The following is a 13,773-nucleotide window of genomic DNA, read 5'->3' as shown; positions in this document are numbered from 1 at the left end:
TGATTCCATCCATAAGTAACATAATGACAGAATATGTGACTATTTTGGTCCTGGGTTCCAAACACTTTCTGTAATAAAACATCTAAAAACAAAAATCTTATCAGTTAGGGTCCTTGATGTGAAAAAGTTTGAGAACTACTGTTGTGGGCTACTGCAGCAGTTCAGTAAGTGCTGATACCTTTTTTTAGACATAGTATGTATCAACGTGAATGTTTAATTTATGTGGAGAAACTGACTAAAGTGCAAAAGGCTACAAATATCCTACAAAAATGTCAAACTATAAATTAGGCCACAATAAAAAAAAAATTCGGATTTCATTCGCCAGGTGTTGCCATGGTTTCCATACTTTTCACTAAATGTTACACTCAATCACTTTTTCCACCTCTACTTATTTATTATATGTTCTTAATGGGCCGAGGAGAACACTTTTTTCCGACAGCACCTGAAATCAGCACGGGAACAACCCCCTCCCCTATTACCTCCCCCTCGTCTGACGTCACGTCAACGGCTATTTGCATGAAGTGTTTTGTTGCTGCAGCTTCAACTCGCCTGCAGAGCGAGTCTCTCCGAGGGGAAAGCGAGGGAAGAGGCGCAGTGAAAATACGGGGAGCGCGGCTCTTGTGTTTCACATAAGGGGAGCAGAGGGGGGAAACGGCCTGAACGCGAGGATAAAGGTGTGAGATACCAAAAGAAGAGAGGGAAAAAAACAACAACAGAGGAGCTGCTTCTCTTGTATTGGAAAATGGAACTACCCGCCGCGGGAGAGCACGTCTTTGCGGTGGAGAGCATCGAGAAGAAGCGCAGCAGAAAGGTTTGTCACCACATCGCTGAAGGACATGTTTTACACACATGCACATGGGAATGAGTGTGATTTTTCGTTTGATTTTCTCCTCTCTGGTGGAATACATGTTTCGTTTTTCCACTAGATAATTTCTTAGATGACGGTGCAATGCAGAGTGCATTTTACTGCGTAAAGTAACGTTAAGCTGATTACCCCGTTTCTCTCCATTCACAGGGGAGGGTTGAGTATCTGGTCAAGTGGCGAGGATGGTCTCCAAAGTAAGTATCCCCGTACAGCATTGCAGAAAGGCTCACTTACGAAAATACAACATTGAAAATAGAAGTGTGTGTGTGTGTGTTGATGTGTGCATCCGTACGAGCGTGGACGCGCATATGGGCGGTCGCGCGTTCTTGCTTTAGGCGCTCGATGCGTTGGCCTCTATGATGGATGTGGTTTTACCATGTATGCAATCCCCAGTGTTCCAATTAAAGGGGGACATGTCTCTAATTGAACCGATGTTTAAGAAATGCCCATATATCCACAGTTGAGCGGAGGCTGGGCCATTGTATCGACTCCCCCCTACACCCGTGCGTAAAAGTTACTCATGATTTATTACACGTGCATCCACGGGGAGTGCAAGTGTTTCAGTTTGTTATTCACACAAGTCACACTACTAATATGAGGTGTGGTAGGATTAACAAGTTAAAGACAGTAGAGGGTCGTTTTGGAGCAGAAATCATCAGCTGTCCTAAGCCATTGCTTATTAATGTCACCCACTTTTGAAAGGCAAGTGTGTCCTCACTGATCACATTCTTCCCTCTGAACAGATACAACACGTGGGAACCAGAGGAAAACATCTTGGACCCGAGACTGCTCGATGCTTTCCAAGACAGGTGAGTGTAGAACTGGACAAACCAGCCTCACATGTGATGACGTCCACTAAATGAATCCCAGAATAACAAAACCACACAGGTTTAAATTAAATATTTCTTCATTTCTTTTTTGTCCCAAGTAGGAACTCTCTGTATGTTTATAGTCAGGAAATATGCAGCCTGGTCACACTATGTGGATAATCCCATGTTGATAAACTGTCCACACAATGTGACAGTCAGAAATTCAGTGCCTGGGGGGGTTGGATTAGGATTAACACTGGTGACATCAGTGGGTCAAGTAAGGGTTAAACTCAGGGCAGGGTTACCAGAGCAAACCGTGACACTTTGTCGAGCATCTCCTTTTTGTCACCTGATAGTTATTTGAGTGTCAGCATCAGGTTATCATGCTGCGGTGCTGCCTGCTGTCCCACCATGTGTCATCTTCCACAGGACACGGCAGCCAGTCATATTAGCCAATAACCCAAGTACTATTGATTGTGTAGTTTTGTGTGGCTAATTTCTGATTTTTCTTCTTTTTTTTTTTTATTTACTTATGTGCACTATTATTTTAGTAGATACAAACTTTAAGACCTCCTTCAGATAAAAACTTAATTTACTTTGTTGAAAATTAAAACTCCATTTACTCATCTCTAATTAAAAAAAATCCAGAGTCTATGAATATGAAAAAGTTTAACTGCTGGACACAAGATGTTTCCTACTGAAAAGTCCATTCTCAGTATTTGTGTGTTGGAGGCTCCAAGTTTCCACATCACCCTTGTGTAAATTGCACACTGCTGTGTTTGGCTTCTAACTCATGTGTGATATCATACATTTTTGGTTGCACCTGTGCATTTTAAACTGAGATTTAAGCACAAAGAAGTTTTCTTCCTTCAGCTGATGAATGTGAAAAGAGTCGTTTGCACATACATCATTCTGCACAGTGAAGGTCAAACATCCAAGTGAAGGGATTTAGATTATGGTGCTCATCTTTTATTAATCTGCTTATGATTCAGTGGAAAGACATGAGGAAATGATGATTAAAGTAAGCAGGGAACTAAACAGTAGCTTAGTAATTGCCATAAATCAGAGGTGCATGCACCGTCTCAAACTTTAAACCAGAGAAACTTCCTCGTGGTCTTTATTAGTGAAGGGCCCTGTGTCCATGGTTTTCCAAGTGGCTACCATGGTCAAATTAGCTGCTTGGCTAATTGTTAAATAGTCTGTTGAGTGACTGACCAGACAGCTCCACATGAAGGACAGTGTAATTGAATTTCTTAAAAGCATGGCGTGTTAAACTGTCACTGGCTTTTCTCTGAGCCTCCCTCAGCTTTTGCTTACAGCAGCCTTTCAGGCGCAGGTCACACGTTAAAGCAAAACATCGACATCACTCCGCGTCTGTTTTTGCAATTACCTCTTTCTCGAAAGGGGAGAGATTTTATTGAAACTAATTGCGTGTCTCTCCGGGGAGCCAAAACGTCTGAATGCCAGGCTATGAAAATACACTGAGTCGTCATTGTAATTAGATGTGAGGGAGGAGGGTGGGGGAGGGGACTGACATCACTCCTGTCTGCGGTATTGAGTTACTGCCTCAGAGAGACTTGCGTGGAGACTGAGGAAAGTCAGACAGGAGAGAGGCCTTTATCTTCTGCTGGACATGCAGACATTATATGTCTGTCCTGGTGTTATTTAGGGAGCAGGAAACCTCAGTTGTAGCCAGTGTTTAGCCTTTTGTAGCGGTGACGAAGAAATGTAATGTGCTGTAAAACATTTGATGCCCCGCAAAAAAAGGTTAGGATACTTGTGAGAAGATAAATACTTAATATTAATAATATAAAATTAATGCTTCTTTAATCTGTGTTGAATGAACGTCACTTTGCTTCAGGAAGTGTAACTCCAACCTGTAACATGGGCTCAGTGTTTTCTAACTGAGCCTGAGGAGGACACCCGTGACGTTGTGTTGCCATGCAACGGCGACTCATCTCTGCCAGATGGTTTCACTGATTGGCTGCTGTTTTCTTCTTCCACAGAGAACGTCAAGAGCAGCTGATGGGATATCGTAAAAGAGGACCCAAGCCCAAGCACCTTCTGGTTCAGGTAAGAAAACAAGGACACTGTATATTTCCCTGTCATTCCCTGCATAATTCCCTCTGAAATCCCAGGAAATCCAAGGAAGCAAAAGAAAAAACTTAATTTGGGAGTCAAATGGGAGCTCCGGGGATTTAATATTGCACGTCCATGAAGCTCAGGGCCTCAGAAGAGAGATTTAAAAAATGATTGTCAAAATTAACTCAGCAAAAGTCCAATAATATCCTGACTCTGGAAATGCAGAGCCCTACATTTCCCATAATGCAACTCAAAATCATCTTTTGTTAGACCTTGGTAAGCACACGCACCATCTAAACTTAGCACCTCCAGTTCGTAAAGCTTTATGTTATAACTTAAACCCGAGCTGAGATCTTTAGGGGTTATTTTGTCAGACTGTAAACAGCTCCTTCCAAAATCCACAGAAGACATAATGTGACTGTTTTTACAGGCTAAGTAGGAAACACCACCCACCCCCGACCCCACGATGAGATAACTGATCTACATGTTTAAAATCCTCACAGTTCCCCTTTAATTTAGGTGTTGGAAGTGCTTGCACATTTACAATTAAAATATTTATTACAAACAATAAATTTTATTATCTGCATTAAATTTTATAGGGACCAGTTCCCTGACCTAACAGCTGTAGCTAAATGAGTGTGAATCGTACATTTAGCGCATCAATCAGCGGTCCAAAAGGCCAGGGGAATCCCTCAGAGGAGTGTTTTTGTTCCTCTCAGGAGGGTGTTGGTGCTAACACATGGGACAAAGTCAATGACGGGACACAAAGCAGCCAGTGACATTCCTCCGAGCTGAGGTCACAGCCACAGGAGACACTTGGAAATATCACCCTGATGCCCGGGCCTGTGACTGAAAGAGCTGCTCAGGAACTGTAGGAGGGCTGTGTGAACACGGGCCAAGGCCCCTGAAATAAACTGTGCTTGTTCAGGCCTCATAAGGGCCCCTTCACACATTCCAAGCACAGCTCACAGCTCAGCTCATGGGCCCCAATGAGCCGTGGCTTTTTGTTGTGGCTTGACACAGACACATGTATAGGTACTGTAGGCAGTTGCACCATTAATCAAATTCCCCACCCAGAGGGATGTCTTTATTTTAAATACTGGTGTAAACAGCAGAAATCCCCTAATTCTTCATGTTATATTCATTGAGCTGTATTTTCATGCTTTTTCGAATCACTGTCTTGTTTCACAGGTTCCCTCATTTGCCCGGAGATCCAGTATCCTGGCCGACCTTCATGAAGCGTCCCTGGAAGAGGACGGCTGTCAGAAGTCCAGCGCAATCCAGATGCTCCGTCCCCAGGGCCAGCAGTACCAGCTGAACAGCAAGAAGCACCACCAGTACCAGCCACTGTGCAGGGAGCGCGAGGCCGAGCAGCAGACCAACGGCAAGAAGTTCTACTATCAACTCAACAGCAAGAAGCACCACCACTACCAGCCGGACCTCAAGGTGCACGAGCCCATATTTGTTAAACCCCGAGACATCAGGGCCCCGGAGCTGCCCAACAAAGGGTACAATGTGCCCCCCATGTTGCAGCAAAAGTGGGTTCGGGACAAAGACTCCGGCTGCCTGACCAAAGTGAAGGATATCACTATGGAGCTGAAGAAACTTCCAGCTGACCTCAATGGGCACAAAGAGCCAGACAAGGTAAAACCTAAAGAGGATGCTTTGCCACAGTCTAACGGAGTCAGCAGCAGCAAGCTAAAGATAGTGAAGAACAAAAACAAGAACGGGCGGATTGTTATTGTCATGAGCAAGTACATGGAAAACGGAATGCAAGCAGCTAAAATTAAAAACGGTGACTCTGAAACTCCTGAAAAGTCGCCAAAAGGAACTGATAACAGCGCAGAGAATGACCTGGAGAAGATGAAGCTTGTCAAGAAGCTCGGCCTCATGAATGGATTTGCAAAAAACCCCAAAGAAAAACCAACCATTCCAAGTTCTGGTTTTAACGTAGTTTGCCCCAAAGAAAAGGAACAGTCCCCCAAAATGGAGCCAACTGTGACGGAACAGGATAAACATGTCGAGGTCAGGGGTCAGGGGCAGCTTCCAGCGGATCAGCCTTTACAATTGACAACCAAGCCTAATCTGCTCTCCCTGCCTTTGGATAGGGGAGTTTCCTCCCCACTGGACAAAAGAGGAGCCCAAGGTGGATTTCAAGGACTAAAGCGACACCTCTCTGACACAGACTGTGACGAGCATGGGAGTAATAAGAGGTTTTTAAGCTCCAGGAGTATCAGTGTTCCTAATACGGTGTCTTCACCCAGCCAAAGCATCAGCATCGACCAAAACGGCCACCAGAGTCACACTGGACTGCAGCTCTGTGGGTACGCAGACCAAGAGGAACCCATTGACTTGAGTATTGTCAAGACCAGGCCTAAAGCTGCAGGTTCCACAGCAACCCAACCTGAAAGACACACACAAGCTGAAACTCTAACACAAACACAGGATGAAACGCACACACAAGCCGAAACACACACACAAATGGACACACAAACGGAAGCACAGCCCCAGACTGAAACACAGAAATCTGCAGAGAAGGTGAAAGTTGACTCGTTGTCTGTTTCTAACAATGAAAAGAGAAAAGAGGAGACATTTCCCTCCTTCCAGCCTTTCCTTGGGAATATAGTGATCACAGACATTACCACGAACTGCCTCACCGTTACGTTCAAGGAATACGTGACGGTGTAACAGAGCTGGATATCAACCATGTAACTGTATAGATGTACATTAGATATATTTGATTTTCAGATGCTTGAATGTACAAATAAACCGTTGATGTTGCTTTCATTTTGTATAGTTGAGACAAAAGAGTTGATCTTTTATCGCATTATTTGCATATCTCTTCTTATAAGCTCTATCTGTTGTTACTTCTGGAGATTTTATCACATGCAGTATCTAATTTCAGCGATTTCAAACTTAGTTTAAAAAGCAAAATTAGATCAAATAGATGTCGGAACTTTAATTGAAGATGCACTTAACTCTTGTAAATACTCTTCACTTTTCTATGGATATAATTTGATTTATACACTCGACTGTCTACATCTCAGATAACGTTAAAAATGTAGGCTATATGGGAAATTTTGTAAGGAAGAAAAATTATATTGAATCATGGTAAATTACACTGTGTCTGTGTGTGTGAGTGTGTGTGTGTGTGTGTGTGTGTGTGCGTGAACAGATGGACAGGTTTAAACAAGGATGCATGCTGCTTGGACACATTATGCCGTTAGGCATGCTTGAACAAGCAGATAAAGAAAAATGAAGCGTCTCTCTGTCAATAAATGTGATTTGCGGAGAAAGGGAAAAGGTGTTTTTTAAAGACTGCTAATGGTTAATGTTTGTTATATGCTCCTATTATTCAAAGTTCCGAGTGTTTTTGAGTCATGCATCTCAAGATCTAATACCGAGCACAAATCACTTCCATCGAGACAGCTGATTCTCAACCATATGACCTTATTTATTTTAATGTTTTGCAGCAGTGCAGTGACTAAAATGGCTTTTTTTCATTATATTGAATTATATCAGTCACAGATCTGTGTTAACACTGCCAGTTGAGCTGCGTAATCCGACAGATCATTACCGGCAGCTGGGTGCTCCATGATTCAGCTTTTTTCCATTTTCTGACATGTGTAAGACACACAGTTATGTGAGGAGAGTAAATGCGATTTTCATAAGAAAATATAAAATATTTGTGTCATATTTTGTGTAAGTTTTGCAACAAATTAGTAATTAAAAGTCTGTAAAAGCACACCTTCTTGTCATAATCAGATCTGTTCCCTTGTCATACATAACTCCTCCTTTCTGAAGAAATCCCTTTGCAGCACCATGTGACCTGAGCTGCACTGACCTGCTCTATGAGAAGAACATTGATGAGATGCACTTTTCATGTTTTATCTGAAGGCAAAAAAAAAATGAAGGCTTCCTATGATGTGTTTTGCAATAATAAAATTGTTTGCAAGTGATATATGGAATGTGTCTCTTTTTATACTTATACTTTTACACTTACATTGAGGAGGAACCACATTGCTGGTGTCCTACGTCACACGTGACCCTGGCTTCCCGCGGGGAGCTGAAGATTTTAGCAGGAAAAGGCGGCTGCTATAATGCTCTTAAATGGCTAACCTTACCACAGAAGATGCTAAATCTGTACACGGCTCTATTTGTGGCTGTGCGTGTGTGTGTGTGTGTGTGTGTGTGTGTGTGTGTGTGTGTGTGTGTGTGTGTGTGTGTGTGTGTGTGTGTGTGTAGGCTGCGGACCATGAGGATTATTACAGAGCCTGTCAGTTTATTTTCAGATAGGCATCACCAGGCTTTGCCCTGTGTGCACACTGCAGCTACGTGTCAGGCCTGGTCCACTGTAACATATTGAAAGCCGTGCGTTTCCATTCATTCATAGCATTTAATTCAAAAGGCCACGGACAAACGTCTATCTACTGTGACCTGGGATTTGCTTTATGGTTTAACCAACACTTACATGTGTCTTTGACGAGGATATTATTAGTTTAAGGCTCATGATTTTGACCTGAGCAGCTGTTCACGTCAGATGTTTCATGAATAAATCCTCCTGACACGCAGAGAGAGGCGCAGCATGAGGCGGCTGGTTCCTCTGTCTGACCAACAGGTTGAGTTTAAAATGACAGAACACCAGTCTGTGTTGTGTGGTGTGCCGCTGACACACTGAGACAGCCGGTTGCTGTTCCTGTGAGTAACTGATGGGCGCTTTGAATTAAAGATGTGCAGAGGAGCTCTGTCCTCACCTGTTTCAGAAACCCCCGTCTGTGAATGTAACCTGTGCCGGTTGCCTGTCGTGGTGACAAGTGGTTGATATTCGCCTGTTCCGACAGTGTAGACACACGACTGGTCTGCAGACGCGGTGTGACGCGACGGCTGAGATGAGAGCAGCTCTCGACCCTTCCCGCCAACGCACGGCGTTAATGTGAGCAACGACAGAGAAAATGGCTGTCCCCTCTTTGCTCCATCCACCCGCTCTCCTGTCGCCTCGCAGCTGCTGCAGCAGACAAATAAATGCAACATTATGCTTCAGTTATGGCGGGAAATTCCTATCAGGACTGAAGCCGACATTGTCATATCATATGGCTTGTTTCCTTGTATCTAAGCAAAAACAAAAACAAACAAACAAAAAAAACCCCCGCCAAACTCTGAACAAGCCGGTTACATAATCACTTTAATAAAACAAGAACTGTGTGAAATAGTGTGCTAACACGTCTTCTTGATGATCCTCCGTCTTTTCCTCTTCCTCTTCTCTGCCTGCTCATGTTGAATTCGTGCATGTGACTGAGTCAGGCCTGTAAACGCTCTCTTGACACAAGATAAACTCAAAATCACAGTTAGTTTCGGAGAATATTCAGACTGCAGCTTTTACATGGGCATTATGTAAATTTTGTGTACAGTAGGCCTGCAGGTGTTTCCCACAAACAGCCTGCATGCACAGAAATATAATGTGCACGCTCTGCAGATTTTAAACTGCATCAAAGATTGCTGTATAAGGACAAAGACTGAAACAATTTGCAACAGCTGCAATCTGCAGTACCTTATTTAATTATGGTTACACTCATTTTAACTGTCAAGAGCTGATCACAACAACAGCCTTTACCTCTGTGAAATGGTGACAACGCACAAGTGCAAAACAGCCTAAATTGTGAAGTTAGCTGTTTAAACCTCTTTTATTTTGTGAAAATTAATTCATTCTGTAAAAGAAAAAAAAAACAGGATCGCTGCCACAAAAGAGCCATATAGGTTCACAGTGAGAAAATGACACATAATGATCCCTTCAGATCCGTTAATAAGCGGCCCATTTACTACAAAACATGTAAAAAGCGCACACACGGTTCCGTCTGTATTTTCAGCCTTGTCAGGAGGTGGACGGAGAAACACCTGGACATAACAAAAAGGTCTGTGCTCAAAGCTTCATTTACAGTTACTAACCTGCTGAGATCACTCAGATCTATCCAGTATAGTGACAAACAAACTATTCCAGCGGTGACTGACGCATCAGTGCTCAACATGATCCAGATGCAGTAAAGACACAGGTGAGGTCCCGGTTTAACACGGGCCTGTATGTGTCTCTCTGTGGGGACACGACCAGCCACAGTGCGTAGTTCACTGGAGACATGTGTCCTCACTGCTCATTCATTCACAGAACAGCCAGTTGTCTGGTGCGATTGGATTTGGTTAATACTGAGGAATGGGAGCCTAAATTTGATAGAAGCAATGGAGGGATTCTGGGAAAGAAATCCCTGCGTAAAACCAGTTGCAAACAGCCCGTGAAGCACATTGATTACCTGTGTTTATGATATGACACCCTGACAGGTAAAAGCGCCCTGTCTCACCTTTCCATTAGCCTAGTGTTTATTTCCTATAAATAAGGAAAATAAATGAAAGTCCCGAAGACAGAAAAAAAGAGGAATACCCTTTAATTTAGTCAGTAACTGTTAATTATCCATCTGTAACTACAACAATCGAATCAAACTGGCTTAATGTGGATGAAGAATGCTCCAGCCTCTCTCTATCTTTGTCTTTGCATAATACTGTTTGTGCTACGGCCGGGTTTTCCCGTTTTTTGCGCACACCGGGAAACCGCGTCTTGCCCGGATACAAGCCAACCAATAGTGTTTTAAGGGCGGCAGCACTGCTGCACTGCAGGCGCGCCGAGACCAATCGCATCCAGAGCGTGAGGTGCGCCCATCTTCCCTTTCTGTCTGTGCTGACTGCTTGTTCCGGCTGTGCACTGGAATACGCGGGAGGAAAAACAGAAGCATTGAAAGGTGGACAACCCTTAACTACACTATTATAAAACCATGTCGCACACGTCTTCTTTCATTAGGAAATAAACACCGCAGGCTTCTAAAAGCAATGATGTAGCTTGAGCTTGGCTCCTCTTAACAGATATCTGGCATCTGTTCTGACAGTCTGTAGCTACCTTTATTATTTCACTGTGAAACATTATAAAAATGTGAATCTTCCAAAAATTATGAGTTTACTCTCCTGTTCTGTGATATTTCATGTTACAGACTAAAGTGACAGTCTGGATTATTTGGATTAATAGTCCAGTTTTCATGTAGGCTAAATCAGCAGGACTGTGATGACTGCAGGTACAGAGCAGGAGTTTTACCGGATCCGTCTTTATTAGAAACGGATGTTAAGACAAAAACACTAATATGGGATCAATAGTCGCGTCTAATTGAAGATTTCTGAGACCATTCAATTCACCATGCTACATTTTGCAATCTTCTCGCACAGCAATTCATTAAAACATAAACCCGCAAATGGCAAAGTCCCTGATGTCGTTTGCACTGCACCACCTTGATTTTATGATTAGGCCTATACAAGTGGATTAAAGATGAAAAGAGTTGTGAGTCTAATAAATCACTGACCCTCAGTTACCCCACCGTGTCAAATGGCATGGCCTCTTAATAGATTTTTTTTCTCAGTTGAATAAAAATAGAGGAGGCTGAGTCTGTCCGGGTGACAGGTTGTTCAAATTGGGCCAGTGTTGTCGGCCCGGATCAGCGCCAGTTGTTCTCTTGAATTTAATGTGAAATGAATTTCATTATCTTTAGCTTCATCAGGCCAAAGACTTTATCATTCAATGACGGGAGACATGTCATTGGTTCTCATAAAATGCTGTTAACATCCTCTTGACAAACGTCAGCAAAGACGAGTTGTAATTATTAAGATGTTTAGTCCATAAATCTGGAGGTGCTGCACTCTGGTCCTCGGTGACTGACTAGCAGAGTCACCCTCGCCACTCAGAGGGGAAAGGAATCAGACCATTTAAATAGACAGGTTTCAACTACCGGTGTCTTATTCTGAATTATATGCTTCATGCATTCTTTCGTTGACACTCATTAGGCTCAGCAAGAGTCTAAAGAGTCATCTATATGCATTTCAATGCATTTCTGAATAAACCGTCATATGACCTAAATACAATACTAACCTGACTACCGCTTTTAATCTATAGGAAAATGGTAATAATAATGATAATGATGATATAATAATAATAATAATAACAATAATAAAATGAATAACAATAATAATAATGATAATAATCTTGTGAGCAATGAGGCTGGAAAAAATATTGCAAGTGGTCACTGCAAGTGACTGTAGTACAGGAAATAGGCTAGTATAAAATAACAGGCGTATTTGCATCTAAAACTGAGGCCAGATTTCATGAAGAAGGCGTTTAATTAAACTTGTTTTTTTTTGTTTTTTTTTGTCATCTGTTGTTTATTGAAATTAAGTTAACAAATAGTTTAATGATTTAACAAAGAGAAACGTTTTTTTTTATCACCCACCCCCAATATGAACGAGTTGTATTGCCAGTCATTTGTTTTCTTCTTTGAGGAGCCTGATTATTTTTAAAAATGGCTTAAATAAATGAAAACTGCCAGTTTTAATAAAATGAATTTTAGTGACATTGAATAATAATAATAACAACAATAATAATAATTATTATTATTGTTATAATATTATTATTATTGTTGTGGTTGTTGTTGTTATTATCGTATTAATAATGATTATTATAATAATTTATTATCATCCTATAGGCCTATAACAGATTTATCTGGACTACTTAAAGGTGTTTTTTATTCTTATCTTTTTTTAATCCTTATTCCTAAACAGTTTAAAATTGACCTGTCGGCCTGTGAATTGCAGTCTGATCAAAGCAGTGAAGTGACGGCGGCGGTCTTTGCTTTTTTTTTTTTTTTTTTAAAGAGCCCCAAATAGAAAAAAAAATAAAGATGTAGGATTTTCATGTGCTTTTTTTGTTGTTGTATTCAATCTGCCTAGAAAGGTTGAAGATGCTAATATAATATTTTCCTTTCTCTGGTGTTTAGTTGTATTCTTCTCATCTAAATGTTTTGGTTGGTGCATTAACACATTAGGCCCAATGAAAGCCTATGCACGTACGCAGGTCACTTTGGTCGAATGGGCCTGATGCCGCTGCTTTGGAAAAAAAACATACCGTTCTGTTTCCGGTGTGAATAGCTCAGATATGACATCAGCAAAGTAAAGTGGTCTTTCAGAGTGGCTGCAAAGGTGACAGGTCTTTGCCATAATGTCAAAAATATGAAAAGCTTTCCTCGGCGTTGCCAGATATCTACATGCATCAGCTGATCTTTTGCTCATTGAGGGTCATAACAACAGCTTCGTTTCCCTAACATTTTAAAAATCACATTCACTACACTGAACGTCTTGCATAATGGGCAGTGACAGTAATCCCCCGGACTGTCCTTCCACCTGACTAAAGATGTTTTTTTAAGTGAACACTGAGTTCACCTACATCTCTGTGGATAACAGGTCTTGGCCCAGTGCGAAGATATTTTAAACAACAAACCAGTAGTATTGGCAAAAAATAGATAGCTACATATGACTTAAAACTTTGCCTTCAAGGATAACACACACAGCTGTTTAAACGAAATAATATGAAAATAAATAGCTTATAAATTTGACTGACAGAAATAGTACATTGATCATCTGTCTTTGGCCTGACACAGCAAGGACAAATGATGGATGCAGGCAGAAGATAAATTTGTAACGACATTGCATAGACCGTCACAGGCTGTGTGCTTATGGACCATAACAATAAACTCTGCATCAGCTGATTAATACAGTGCTGGATAGACTAAACGAAAATGAGGAATGTCTCATGTGTCTCGACTGTTTCCCGAGTGGTCAAAATAAACTAAAGAAACATTGTTATGTCCTAGTTCTATACTTGTGTGGCGACACTGTCGCATGTATATAGCCAGACAACTTTTGATACCACGTGCATGTTTGAATGACTCACATAACTTGCGCGAAATGATTCACTCGCCGCGCGGGGAAAAAAGCCACCATTTTCCCCCCCGAAAGAATTCACACAGGCTCACGCTCCTCCCCTCACTTAGCAACCCGAGCACGTAGCAACGGCTGGACCAATGGGCGTTCTTCTAGAGGTTCCACCGACTGCGGTTCCTTAGCAACGCTGTAAAAAATTGCGCTGACGTCCATTCTGTA

The 13,773-nt window shown here is 42.0% G+C and overlaps 1 protein-coding gene across 1 annotated transcript; it reads left to right on the top strand.

The window, feature by feature from the left end:
• The first annotated feature begins 528 nt into the window (after nucleotides 1–528).
• On the top strand, nucleotides 529–7,715 carry LOC130166809 (E3 SUMO-protein ligase CBX4-like). Its single transcript, XM_056372584.1, has 5 exons — nucleotides 529–811; nucleotides 1,016–1,059; nucleotides 1,609–1,674; nucleotides 3,681–3,747; nucleotides 4,948–7,715. Exons 1-5 carry the CDS (start codon nucleotides 743–745, stop codon nucleotides 6,442–6,444), a joined length of 1,743 nt encoding a protein of 580 aa, XP_056228559.1. The 5' UTR covers nucleotides 529–742; the 3' UTR covers nucleotides 6,445–7,715.
• The last annotated feature ends 6,058 nt before the right edge of the window (nucleotides 7,716–13,773 follow it).

Source organism: Seriola aureovittata, chromosome 3 (genome assembly GCF_021018895.1).
Source record: "Seriola aureovittata isolate HTS-2021-v1 ecotype China chromosome 3, ASM2101889v1, whole genome shotgun sequence".
Classification (NCBI taxonomy): domain Eukaryota; kingdom Metazoa; phylum Chordata; class Actinopteri; order Carangiformes; family Carangidae; genus Seriola; species Seriola aureovittata.
The sequence above is the reverse complement of the archived record's forward strand: the minus strand, read 5'-3'. Positions and strand labels throughout refer to the sequence as shown.

What these genes read in the sequence shown, in the direction of transcription:
- LOC130166809 (XM_056372584.1), top strand. Translation starts at nt 743, where the DNA reads ATGGAACTACCCGCCGCGGGAGAGCACGTCTTTGCGGTGGAGAGCATC. An exon ending in TGGCGAGGATGGTCTCCAAA is followed by an intron (nt 1,060 to 1,608) that starts GTAAGTATCCCC and finishes CCCTCTGAACAG; the next exon opens with ATACAACACGTGGGAACCAG. An exon ending in CCAAGCACCTTCTGGTTCAG is followed by an intron (nt 3,748 to 4,947) that starts GTAAGAAAACAA and finishes CTTGTTTCACAG; the next exon opens with GTTCCCTCATTTGCCCGGAG.